This window comes from Limanda limanda, chromosome 5 (assembly GCF_963576545.1).
Source record: "Limanda limanda chromosome 5, fLimLim1.1, whole genome shotgun sequence".
NCBI lineage: Eukaryota > Metazoa > Chordata > Actinopteri > Pleuronectiformes > Pleuronectidae > Limanda > Limanda limanda.
The window spans coordinates 21,415,727-21,428,913 of record NC_083640.1 but is presented as its reverse complement, the minus strand read 5'-3'; the positions used below and the strand labels follow the sequence as shown (position 1 = coordinate 21,428,913).

The window sequence follows — 13,187 nt, the reverse complement described above, 5'->3', positions numbered from 1 at the left end:
ATTTCATGTAGCCAAACTCAAAGCACTGGGAAAGGGTCCTGGACGGTGGAGCTCCAGTGGCGTGACAGGCGACCACTTGGATCCCGTTCTGCGCTGTGTCATGACACGAGCACGCTCAGAAATGTCCACTCACGAAGAGAAACACGCACCAGGGAGGACTGGGAGCCCGAGCGTGGTTTAACAGGAGAGGGAGAGAAGGCTCCGGCTGAGAGGAGGGAGGCAGGAGGAGGAGGAGGAGGAGGAGGAGGAGAGTTCTCTGGGCCAGTGGCTACTCTTCCTCAGGAGTGAGGGGGAGCAGACGCTTCATTGATTTGAATGAGCTGCTGTGTCGAGACTTGTCATCTGATGCTGAGTGTGAGACAATTTACTGCCTCTCCCACAAAGAAAGAGAAAACTACCTGGAGTCACTTCACAGGAATGAAAACGTGCAAAGAGGGATTACTTTAATGAGACTGTTTCCAAATTGTCCATGTAGTGGAAGATAAGATTTGATACATACACTAAAACAACTTCCAACAATATACACTTGAAAATCAGTCAGATAACTAATTGGAATCCATTTCGACTATCAGTTATTTACTTTCTTAGTTTCCAGATTCTCAAAATGTCTATAATTTGCTACTTTACCTTCTCTTAAATTGTGTGTTTTGGGGGTTTTGGACTCTTCGGTCTTTAGGACCTTTTAAAGGAGATTTTTCAGTTTTCTGATGTTTTAGAATCCAAACAATTCTTCACTAAACCAAGAGCGTTGTCAGTTAAATGGAAACACTGTGTATGTGTCATATGAATGCATATAGGAGAAGACAGGTTTGCAAAGGTATGTGCACAGGTTATTTTATCATGCATTTTCCTGTGACATCTGTACAGATCTCTTCATTCATGAAGAAGATCGGGTCAAACAACAGACAAATCCTCTGCAAACACAGGCTCTCTGTGGTTTTGTTTAGACATTTGTTCTATTCATTTAGCTGCTGCTGCTGCTTTTGAAACCAGACTTATATGGACTTCTTTTATTGTGCTCGATCCTGCTGAAATGTGACTAAATCCTCAGGAAGAGTCCATTGTGCAGGATTTGTGAACAGGACGTCAAGAACCTCTTCATGCAACTACAAATATTGATTTGCTTCAACCCTCTGTTGAATTGAAATATGATCTTATGTTTGTGGAGGACATTATTTTTTTATAACTGTGTCACACTGTAGCTCAGGGTTTATTCTGAGACATCCTTTGAAGGGGATCCTTGAGGATCTCGTCTCTGCCTGAGCATGAAAGAAGTCTATATATAGACATAAATGGTTATGGACCAACCACATACTTGTCATCTGCTGAGTTTTCCGAAGATCGGCCAAAATGAACAAAATGTGAGTCAATGAGGCAAACGGGGAAAAATCTCTTTTGGAGTAGAGAATATAGGTCATTTTGGAAAATGTAGGACCCTGCTAAAAATAACCCTGGATGGCCCACAGTTCCAGATTATGACACTGGAGCCTTGAGTTGATTTCAGTCAGCTCTAACCTCACACCCACACAGTGAGGTGTTCTCCCCTGACACGACCCAATAAAACAGTGAGCAATGCGTTCTTTGTTTCGAGACTTTAAGATGAATAACAGTTATTTGAGAAGTAACAAGCCAGGCCTTACTGGAACTGACACACCCGGACATTAAAGGATAAATAGTGTGTTTTACCGCACATCTGGAATGTCTGCCTCATATGAAGTGACGGGGCCAATTTGTCTGAATTATTGTGAACAATGGATGAAGATGAAACAGTTCACAGCTCGATGATCGCGCAGATTTAGACAAGTGGAGAGATTCTAGACTGCCACCAACATATGGTATGCGTGTGTACTCCTGTAAGTAACTGTGGCAGAAAGCCAGTTTTGTATTAGAAATGGATCTCTCTCGATTATGTTAGATCCCAGAATGAATCATTTCATCATTTACCCAAACTGCCCCCCCGAAGCAACCCGTTACAGTAATGTGCAGCAGACTGTGAAATGTCTCAACCTGGGAAATAATCAGGTCCTTTTGTTAGTCTTAGGTGGTAGACAGAGAGGGGGGGGGGGGGGGGGGGGAGGAGAGATTGTGGCTGCATTCCTTATAAAGGCCTTCTTGTGTTGTGATGACTGAGGGGTTTGTGGTTTTTTATTACAGTAGAGTGACTGTTACTCAAAAATCAATTTCAAGTCATCGTTGTTGTCAGATGTCAAAGTATCAAACGACAAGAGGAAACTATAGTGATCAACGAACAATTGAAGCATCAACGTAACATTAAGTTAAGTAAAGCTCAGATCTTTATTTTCTCAATAGTTTTTTGAAAACATCTAATCATGAGTTCTACTTTCTCTGGACCTTTCAGTCGTGTCCTGTGGTCTTCATCAGTGGCTTTAGAGTTCACTCAAAACAAACTGTTCTCATGAAGGCTATTCAGACTTTTGTCATTCTGCAATTTCAATGGTCAAGATCTTATTATATTTGAGCTGTTATGACTCTGCTCTGACACCATAGCAAATAAGGGATGACGTGGAATGATTGAAACAAAGAGATTTTATCTCGAAAAAAGATAAACAGAAATGGCAAATTCTACGAATGAGACTGGCAGGAGTTCAATGCCAGAGCAACAAGCAGACTTACTGATAGTTTCTAAAGTCTTGGTTGAAAATGAATGTCTCACAACCCTCTGCTTATCTTTTAATCTGCGTATCTGCCTGTTGGAACGTTTTATCACTCACCACTAGAAAATGTGAAGACTAAGTTAATAAAAAACAAACATTATTATTATTATTATTATTTGTATTGTTATTATTATTTGTATTGTTATTATGATTATCATTAGTAGTAGTAGTAGTAGTATTAGTATAATTATATTTATATCATTATTGTTATATCATTATTAGAACTGGAGGAAAGTCCAATATTTGTAATCCCCCCGGGTCCACTTGTCTCTTTCTGCAGGGGGCGCTATTGCAACGCAGCTCAGTGAACTTTGTTCCAGTGGTGAATGGGTTGTTTGCTCCTCGGGTCCTCACAGTTATTCTTCAGGAAGTGAAGACATGGACTGACGCTTGCAGGTAACATGAGCTCCGATCACTGGGAAACTTTGTCGCTGCAGACTTTTTAAAAGAACAGACCGAAAGAAATAACGCAGATTTGTAAACAGTCATTCAGTGTTAGTCAAGATTATCACAGTGATAAGTTTGGTTATGTGTGGATTTGTTTATGTTGAAAGGAAGACATGTGACACCGATCATGTGTGCGTGTGTGTTCCTGCACTTCTAAGCATAGACCCAGAGTGAGTAGGGTTATAGTTAGGGTAAGAGGCTAGGGAATGTCTTATTTCAAGGGTGTGTGTGTGTGTGTGTGTGTGTGTGTGTGTGTGTGTGTGTGTGTGTGTGTGTGTGTGTGTGTGTGTGTGTGTGTGTGTGTGTGTGTGTGTGTGTGTGTGTGTGTGTGTGTGTGTGTGTGTGTGTGTGTGTGTGTGTGTGTGTGTGTGTGTGTGTGTGTGTATGTGTGTGTGTGTGTGTGTGTGTGTGTGTGTGTGTGTGTGTGAGCGTGTGTGAGGGTGTGTGTAAGTGCGTAAGTGTGTCAGTGTGTGAGTGAGTGAGGGATTGTGTGTGTGTGTTGACACTTTCCTGCTGATTCAATCAACTGCAACATTTTCGTGACATCATGTTGCCCCCTCTGTCATTGTGTGTTATGTTGACCTGCAAACTGCTGACACCCCCCCCCCCCCCACCCCCCCTGCAGGACGACCTCACCTGAGCCACTGAGCTGCACTCACACCTGTACACACGTACCTCGGGGAACAAGGCGGAGATGGAGGACTTCTGGGCCGCGGCCCTCTCGGTACTGAAGACCTGGCTGTACCTCATCGTCGGCCTCATCATGATCCCGGCCATGTTTGGCTTCTCGCTGGGCATCTCCGAAACATACATGAACATCCTGGTGAAAACCTTGGAGGTACTGTCCACTGTGCAGCACTATGTAAATATTCTGATTGAGTGCAGATCAGAACTGACCCTGACTCTCTCTGTGTCTGTCCTCGTCCACAGTGGGCCACTCTGAAGATACAGAAGGCAAACATAAAGGAGCGGTTCCAGGCCTCGCCATCCAACAGTGAGAAGAATATTAATACCTAGCTGGTTGTGGCTCAGGGGGGAAAGCGGATTGTCCACTGAGGTCGGTGGTGCGATGGCTGCCTCCTCCTGTCCACATGCCGATGTGTCCTTGGGCTTAATAATGTGTTAACAGTGTATGAATGGTGTAATACACGTTTAGTGGTCAATGGGACTGAAAAACGCTTTTTAAATACAGTCATATACTACATGCCTGGAGATACAGACAGACAGACAGACACAGACAGACAGACAGACAGACAGACAGACAGACAGACAGACAGACAGACAGACAGACAGACAGACAGACAGACAGACAGACAGACAGACAGACAGACAGACAGACAGACAGATAGACTCTTCTAAAGTAAATTAGTCATTTCCCTTATTTTGAAAGATTGGCATTTGGTGACAGTTACGTGTTGAGCTGCAATACTGGATTTCATAAGATATTTGATGACAAGTCTGGGCAGGCATGTTGCAATGATATTGGCAAAGAGTATTTGATTTACATGCGGAGTGAACAATGCCTCTTCACACACGATGAAAACCCTGCGACTTAACGTAGAGAAATGGGTTTATCTTGTTCTTCTAAATGTGCGTCTTGTAAGTGTGTGAGAAGGTTTTTACAATCAGTAACAAACTTTATCAAGATGCAAATACACAACTCTCTATCAGTCGTTAGGCGACACAGGGTGGGATCTCCTGCTGTGACGCAAAGAGATGCATGTCAGATAAAAAAGACACGGTCAAGGCAAAGTTCAACGTTTGTCACTGTTACATTTTTAAATGTGGACGATGAACAATAGAAGTTAAAGTGATTAGTGACACATGTTAGTTTCAGGACTTTGTTCATAGATTTTTCTAATGGATATTGAATGCGGGTTTTGGACTTTGCCCTCTGAGTTATAAGATAATGTGAAGTCTGAGCTGAGGCCAACTCTGAACTGTTCTGAGACCTGTTACAGGTGAAAAGTGTTTGAACCCAGGTGTTGCAGTCGTCCTGACTTCACACTGCTCTCTGAACAGATCAGCTCTTGTCCTATTGAGGTGTATTTCAGGTAAAAGCCATGTTTAAGATGCGTTGGTGATAAATTCTGTTGGTTCATAAAACATTTCTGCTATAATTACAACAGGTAAAGACGTATCTCCTCGTCTGGTCTCTTATCAGTGCCAGTATTTCATGATAGGTTATACTGCAGAGCTCTTGTCCTTTCTAGAAACTCCTCCCTGCATTCTCGAAAGAACTTCATCTCCTAACACCTCTGATATGGAGATATATTATTATCCGGATTGCTTTGAAGATAATGATTCGTATCAGATGATTGAGTCTGGGTGTGTTGCTCTGTGTGTATATCAGGTCTCATCCAGAGGGAGGATGGCTCCATGGAGAAGGAGCTAGAGGAGCTCCGACGCACTCGCCCCAAACCACCAGTGGGCGGTGACTTTACACTAAGCGACTGTTTTTATTTCACCCACAGAGGCATTGAGAGCATCGTAGAGGATGAGGTAACGTTGTACATAGCAAGAACACAGTTTGACATGTAAATGATAATAAGTTTGGTTTTTTTTGGACCTGTAAACACTAGGTGTTTGTTTTTTTTTAAATCCAGGTGACCCAGCGGTTCTCTTCAGAGGAGCTGGTGTCCTGGAACTTACTCACTCGCACAAACATTGATTTCCAGTACATCAGTCTGAGGCTGACACTGGTTTACGGCCTCGGCATCTTTGTGAGATACTGCATCCTCGCTCCGCTCAGGTAAAGAGCTGACTGCCAAATGAAGCTGTCAGTTTGAGAGGCGTTTTCTATCAGACCAATGCGTCTGGTATTTAAACTGATATTTTAGATTTCAGTCAGATTAAGTTTTATTTTCTGTTTGAAAATTGACAGCTGTGATTTCTGTCCCTCCAGGATAACACTGGCCACTATCGGTCTGACCTGGTTGGTTATAGGAACTTCAGCAGTTGGATTACTCCCAAATTCATGGTGCCCACAAAATATAACGGGTCCAGAAATACAGATTTTGTGCATCATACGTTCTTTTAACACTTTCACTCACTTGTGTTGATGTTCAGGGTGAAGTCTTGGCTGAGTGAGTGGGTTCACGTCATGTGCTACAGAATCTGTGCCCGAGGACTTTCTGCTACTATCCGCTATCACAACAGGTGGGTGAGCCCTCTCTCACTTCTCACACAACAATAATCATATTGTTTTACCTCCTCATGTTTTCTCCTCACAACCCGTAGGGAAAATAAACCCAAAAAAGGAGGAATCTGTGTGGCCAATCACACGTCTCCCATCGACATTGTGATTCTCTGCAACGATGGCTGTTACGCTATGGTATATATTTTATGACTCCTTTTTTAAAGGTGATTTTTCATGTTGAATCATGACGTGCTGTTGTAACCGTCCTTGTGTGTTGATCAGGTTGGTCAGATCCATGGCGGCCTGTTGGGAGTTATTCAAAGAGCCATGGTGAGGTCCTGTCCTCACGTCTGGTTTGAGAGAGCAGAGATGAAAGATCGCCACCTAGTGACTAAAAGGTCAGTTTCTCCAGCTCATCTTTTCAGGCTTGTCACTGCAGGTCTTTCTTGCTCGTGTTTTCTCTCCATGGAGAAAAAACACTGGCACTAAGAGCGGTTGGCGTTTTCCTGGCAGTGAGTGAAAGTCTTCTTAAGTTTGACAAGGACAAATATGTTTTGGAAAGTTGCTCCTGAGCAGTGACTCATAATATCACATACTCACCCAGACACTCGCTCCAGATGTTTGAAGCATTGTCCGTAGCGTGAAAAAAAAAATCTTCAAAGGTGCAACATGTAGATATTTGTCCAGTCTGGGAGTGGTTTCCATTACCTCTTTGTGTTGCCCTTAGGTTGATGGATCATGTGAACGACAAGACAAAGCTTCCCATATTAATATTTCCAGAGGGTAAGTGTGACCGTGTGAAGGAGACAGAGATACAGCAGACAGAGATCCAGTCTGATGTTTGTCTTTGTCTGTCTCCTTTAATACCTCGATGTCTGCTTTCTGCAGGAACCTGCGTCAACAACACATCTGTCATGATGTTCAAAAAGGGGAGTTTTGAAATCGGAGCAACAATATATCCAGTAGCCATTAAGGTACTCTATTCCCCTTCTGTCACTCAAATCACACGTCTACTCATACACGTCTGACTCATATATTTCAAAATACTATTCATCACTACACCCCTGTGTTATTTAGTACGACCCGAAGTTTGGAGACGCTTTCTGGAACAGCTCCAAGTACAGCATGGTGAATTACCTGCTGAGGATGATGACCAGCTGGGCCCTTGACTGTAACGTCTGGTACCTGCCAGCCATGCATCAGCAGGTGTGTATGTACACGTCCCGGAGCACGTGAGCACATGCTCCCCCCCCCCCCCATCCCCTCCACACACAGAGACACATGTCTGACAGAGTTTTTTGTTGTGTATTAAAAAATTTGAAGGACGGGGAAGATGCTGTGCAGTTCGCCAACAGAGTGAAGTCGGCCATCGCTCACAAGGGAGGACTGTTAGATCTACAATGGTGAGATTCAACCTGTTTACATATATAAATCTCCTCTAAAATTAAAAACTTACTCTGTGATTGAGAAACTAACCCACTGTCTTTTAACACAAAAATGATTTAACCACCACACACACGATGGGAGAAAAACTTTTATCAACTGAGATTCCAACTATATATAGTTTTACACCACAGGGGGGCATGCCATCCTTTGTCTGAGTGCAGGCACAACTTAAAAAATAGATGATTTTTTTTGTGTGAAAATGAAGCACTGTATTGATCGTACAGTCTGCTGCATGTGGCTGAATGATGAGTCACCACTCTCTGTTTGTCCCGTCTGCCGCTACAGGGACGGAGGCCTGAAGAGAGCAAAGGTGAAGGAGACGTTCAAAGAGCAGCAGCAGAAGAAGTACAGCAGCATGGTGGTGGGAGACGACAGCAGCGGCAGCAGCGACTGAGGCCTCCCGTCGGTGTGAGGGACAAACAGGCCTCGCTCCTCCAGCAGGTTCTTATTCGCTGGACTCGACCTGCAGATGCAGCTCTGCCGAGTTGGACTAAATGAACACTGTGAAAACTACAGGAGCGTCTTGGTGATTTGGAGGAAAGACAAGTGCAATATTGACCTTCGACCTTTACGTGGAACAGACTGAAGATGAAAAAAAGGGGGAAGCGCTTTGTTTTATCGCTGCCTGAGATGTCTACTGTTGTGATTTAATATTATTGCTGAGAAAAACTAATTCTCTGAATGTGGGATTGAAGACAAACTGGATTCACAAAAGTCTCGATTCTCACATTCGGTCATTGGCTGCTCCTTTTTTTTTTTTTCTTTTAAATAAAATTAAGTTTACAAATTGAATTTTTCTTATTAAAAAGGGCCTACAGATCCTGGACATACTTTTATAACAAAACATGAGTATTAAAACAGATTTAAGAAAAATACTGAGAAAGTATTTTAATATAGACTTTAGGTATTTAAATCTTGCAATGCTGTGGAGTAATTAACACTTAATCATAACATATGTTTTCAGGTAAAACAAAACCTGCTCACACAGTTTTCCAACTTTGAATTAAACACTGTCGACATTTTACATAGTTTTACATGTGCTTTTACTAACATTTGACCCCTCACGCCTTTTTCTACAGAACACAAGAGACACAAGATTTTGGCAATTACATAATACATGACCACATTGGGAGTTAAAGCCCAGTGCATTAAATGTCCACATTTAAAAGAGAACACACATCTGAGACTTTTTGGAATTCTCTCCGCTGGAAGGTTCCTCCTGACCCTCGCTGCCTCCGTTTGTCATGGGGCTCTCATCTTTGTCCTCTTAAAACAAACGGAGAGAGATTTTAGTTTCACTTGCTGTAACTGTGTGAATGTCGACACAATCCTGTTTCGTATCGTCTCACCTTCGTTCTCATGATTGCTCGGTTCTGTGTTGTCCTGTGTGACCTGCGAGGAAAGACAAACATCTCTTAATCTGCTCAGCGGCAGTCGCAGTACATCAATGTGCAAGGCAGTTTTCGAACCATTCAGTTCTGTGATGACAGCACTAACCTGCAGCACGTTACTTTTGTTTCTCTTGTTTAGCTCCTTGTATCTGCGAACGTCATCAACAACGAGAAGGAGTTCAGATAAGATGTATCTACAGTAACGTGTGGTGGACAGCAGCCAGTGAGTCCTGGCCTTGTTTTTAAATGGGACTTCCTGCCTCTTCCTTTTCATTAACTCAGCCAAGACAAACAGTACGGTGAAATATTTATGAGGCAGATTAGTGCCTCACATCTGTGTCTCCCTCTGTACAGTTCAGATGACAAACAGGCCGCTGTCGACTCACTCGGGCGAGAAGATGCTTTTATCTCTGAGCCATAAAACACGAACACATGAAATCGCTCTGTCACAAATCATCTGTGGTTTCACCTCGATGGTTTTTACATCCAGCTCTGCAGACTTTAATTGCTTTGTTATGATTGTAAATTTAGCTACTAAGTTTTTGTAATTTAGCGGTAACTTAATTAGTGAAGTTAATATCAGCCTGCTGCTTGGTTAAAGTAGCATCTCTATCTGGACCAAGCTAAATGGTGACGCCATAAAAAGTCCCAGTTCCACACAAAAACATTGAGTTTTGTACTGAGAAGACTAAACATTACTGTGAGTTTCCCATCATCAAACACTGTGAATCAATCATCCTTCAAAGTGCAGCTACATGTCAGAACACACATGCAGGGATCAACCCACCGTTGCAGATAAGAGTCCCAGCTCTTGTTTGCAGCTTTGGGTTTCCTCTTCAGTCCATCTGGGCTCCATGTTGTACTCGCCTCTCCTCCCACGTCCACCCGGCCTGCGGCTCCAGATGCAATCGGCATCTCTGCCAGCGCAACCACAGATTTCACAAATCAAAGATAAGCCCTCTGTCATCTGGATGCGACTCCTCTGTAGCTGGACGTGCTGAAAGAAGAGCAGCAGCTCTGCAGAAGCCTCCGTCCTCCTGCTGATGACCGGCTGTTTGCTGTGTGAGCAGCCAAATGTGGCCGTGCGGTTTATGGACATGTTTGTTGTTGTATCCACGGCAACAGTGTCCGAAGAGAAAGGAACAGCAGTGAGGCCTTTGTGAATGTGATGGATCCACTGACATCTAGTTTAGTTTACTTTACTTTACTTTACTTTACTTTACTTTACTTTACTTTACTCACTTTGTGATTTAAGAATTTAAATTTGAAGTTAATGTATTCGGATTTTATATAATATTGGATATTTTTCAGTCTGTACAATGATTTTAACACTTTTCTTTGTTGTAAAATATTGAGAAAATAGACCTGTCTGCTTTCACAAGCTGTGTAAGTAAAATCTAACATTTTAAATAAACAATGGTAAGCATGCGTTTTTTGAATCTATTCACATTTGTAATAATAATAATACATTATTATAACAAATTACAAATTTGATATTAACATATTACTATTATTATTGCTATTATTATAACTATTATAATTATTACAGCAGTGAGGAGTTTTTAGTCTTGTCCCATTTGCAGTGTTACTTCACAGAAATTAGCATAATAATTATAACATAATAATCAATAAAGAAGCTTTTGATGAGCCACCGCTTTATTCTCAGAGAATACAAACAAATGAGCTGATGAATACATCAGACATTCCAACATTATTCGATCTTTTATTAATTTTTCTGAATGTTACAAACCAACATTAAACACCCTGTCATCAGCAGGTTTAGATGACCTGACACAGTTAGCCCACAGCAGGTCTCCAGGGTGAACTGCCTCTGGCTTATTAGGATTCTTCCTTCTCATCTCCATGTGTGATGATGTAGCAGAGCGACTTGTAGTCGATGTTACCAGTCGGGTCAATGGGAGCGAGAGAGAAGGCCTGATCCGCCTGCAGGTTTATAAAGGTTTACATATGATCTTATTCATTTTGAAATCTCTCAGTTGAAAAAGAAAAGACACAAACCTCCTCAGCTGTGAATTTGTCAGCTTGGTTCATCAGTAATCGTCTAAACCTGGATAAACACAACAGTACAGTGTAAAAGGAGAAATTAATGTTGAATTATAGTGAAATCTACTGAATATAATGTGTCTTACTCGTCCTTGTTGACAAAGCCTGTGCCATTGGGATCAAATAGTTTGAAGGCAGCAAGTATAGTGTCCTCAGGGTCGGTACCTGACGACAAATAGAATTTCACCCAACATCATCTCAACATCTTTCATTAATCTAAAATGAATAAAGAGGTTTATTTCATCATCTGTGAAAAGTTCTCACCATTGAGTTTCTCTCCAAACAGAGACAGGAACACGGTGAAGTTAATGGGCCCTTTCCCCTCGTTCAGCATCTCATCCAACTCCTCGTCATTGACATTGAGCTTCCCTGGTACACACACACACACACACACACACACACACACACACACACACACACACACACACACACACACACACACACACACACACACACACACACACACACACACAGACACACACACACACACACACACACTCAGTTGAAACAAATACAAATTATCAAATGCAGTGCGAAAAAAAATTGTTAAGTTAGTCGAACCCTTTCTTATGTATAACCACAGATTAAAAACAGGAGGATTTAAAAAGTAGATCTAAATACCCAGCTGTCCATACGTCTCCTTCAGGTCTTGTTTCTTGATAACACCGTCTCTGTCCTGGTCGATACAACCAAAGGCCTGCGGAGTAAAGCATGAATAAAAAAGTTTTCAAGTGCTGATAATGATTCGTATTCTGCCCTGCACAGTTCACAATGATTAATCTTTCCTTAACCAGTTGTATTAATGAATTTTTCAGTTTTTGGTCTTCCACAAGCTGCTACCAAATTTCATTTGGTGAATCTCCACGAAAGTTGTAAATTTCTCTTTATAATGGGAAAATTCTGCAAAAGATTCTGACACTAATCTTTTATAGAACAAGAAGCTGCTCATCAATATATCCAATGTTTTTTTTGTCCGAGATTATTGATGGTTTTCTGAACATTGTGATATTTTCATTGTTTGGTTTAAATTTAAAAAAAATGTAGGTTGCTGCTTGAGAGAAAATTATAAATCATTTTTAAAACTATCGTGCACGACACAGAATGATTTACAATGGGTGTATACTTGTCTCAATCATTTTGGTAGAGATATATTTATCTAAAGAAGTTAAATTGAATATTTTCCTTCCCTTGTATCAGTTTGAAAATCGACAATCACAGGTTCCTGTACAAATTTTGAAAGTTCAGTAGCGTACCTCCTTAAACTCCTGAATCTGGCTCTGCTCGAACATGGAGAAGACGTTGGAGCAGGACTTCTGTCCCCTCTGTCTCTTATTGGAGGCCTTCTTACTCGCCTGACAACATGAAACTCAATCAGTTTACACACAGATACTTTAACTGCAGGCTCAGGTTTTGCATTCAAATCAGTTAGAAGGATATAAAACAAATATTTAAACCACTGCAAAAATATCAAAAATACACATATACCCTCTATACAACACAATAATGAGATTCAGATATTTCGTGATTTCTTTAAAATCACTGAAATCTGAAAACATCACATGGCTGTAAAGGCTGACTGACTCACCATGTCTGAATGATCGTGTGTGGACTCCCAGCAGAGGTGTGATGCTGGGGTGGGTTTTATGTATGGACCCATCTTATCTCCTGCCCTCTTATAATAGCCTGCGGTGGGCAGCACAGTCCCTTACATGGCCATGGCTGCTCTCTGTGTGTCACTGAAGGGACCTGATAAGAGGTGAAGCAGCCAGGATTCCTCCAGGCTGGAAAACAGAGATATGGGAGAGAGGAGACGGGGGAGAGTGACCTCTGACGTTCGACAGGCACTCAACCAAGTAGTTATCGTATGTCAGAGTCCAGATCAAGCTCGAAATGTTAATTAAATGTACATCTTATGTGCAATTTTATTAGGAGTTTAGCAGCCTCCGTCTGTGATGCAACACAACAGCATACGAATATAATAATTCCCTGCAGCAAATGAGACATGATAAGCTGAGAAGTCTCCTC

The 13,187-nt window shown here is 41.9% G+C and overlaps 2 protein-coding genes across 2 annotated transcripts; one reads left to right on the top strand and one right to left on the bottom strand.

Annotated features, from left to right (window-relative positions):
* Window positions 1–3,001: 3,001 nt before the first annotated feature.
* agpat9l (1-acylglycerol-3-phosphate O-acyltransferase 9, like) lies at window positions 3,002–8,499 on the top strand. Its single transcript, XM_061072057.1, has 14 exons — window positions 3,002–3,071; window positions 3,748–3,960; window positions 4,053–4,116; window positions 5,476–5,624; window positions 5,729–5,874; window positions 6,028–6,102; window positions 6,192–6,281; window positions 6,363–6,456; window positions 6,544–6,659; window positions 6,989–7,044; window positions 7,150–7,235; window positions 7,339–7,467; window positions 7,585–7,664; window positions 7,993–8,499. The coding sequence occupies exons 2-14, from the start codon at window positions 3,817–3,819 to the stop codon at window positions 8,099–8,101; spliced, it is 1,338 nt and encodes a 445-aa protein (XP_060928040.1). The 5' UTR covers window positions 3,002–3,071; window positions 3,748–3,816; the 3' UTR covers window positions 8,102–8,499.
* A 2,376-nt stretch (window positions 8,500–10,875) lies between these two features.
* On the bottom strand, window positions 10,876–12,789 carry myl7 (myosin, light chain 7, regulatory). The gene is made up of 7 exons (XM_061071618.1): window positions 12,748–12,789; window positions 12,416–12,514; window positions 11,784–11,859; window positions 11,427–11,531; window positions 11,249–11,327; window positions 11,118–11,166; window positions 10,876–11,042 (listed from the first exon to the last, which is right to left on the bottom strand). The coding sequence occupies exons 1-7, from the start codon at window positions 12,748–12,750 to the stop codon at window positions 10,938–10,940; spliced, it is 516 nt and encodes a 171-aa protein (XP_060927601.1). The 5' UTR covers window positions 12,751–12,789; the 3' UTR covers window positions 10,876–10,937.
* Between the last annotated feature and the right edge of the window lie 398 nt (window positions 12,790–13,187).

Bases quoted from the DNA above. Each gene is read 5' to 3' on its own strand.
- agpat9l (XM_061072057.1), top strand. From the start codon at position 3,817: ATGGAGGACTTCTGGGCCGCGGCCCTCTCGGTACTGAAGACCTGGCTG. The intron at 5,875-6,027 runs GTAAAGAGCTGA...CTGTCCCTCCAG, and splicing joins TGCATCCTCGCTCCGCTCAG to GATAACACTGGCCACTATCG. The intron at 7,045-7,149 runs GTAAGTGTGACC...TGCTTTCTGCAG, and splicing joins CATATTAATATTTCCAGAGG to GAACCTGCGTCAACAACACA.
- myl7 (XM_061071618.1), bottom strand. The intron at 11,328-11,426 runs GTGAGAACTTTT...ATTTGTCGTCAG, and splicing joins GTTTGGAGAGAAACTCAATG to GTACCGACCCTGAGGACACT. The intron at 11,167-11,248 runs GTAAGACACATT...GTGTTTATCCAG, and splicing joins GGCTTTGTCAACAAGGACGA to GTTTAGACGATTACTGATGA.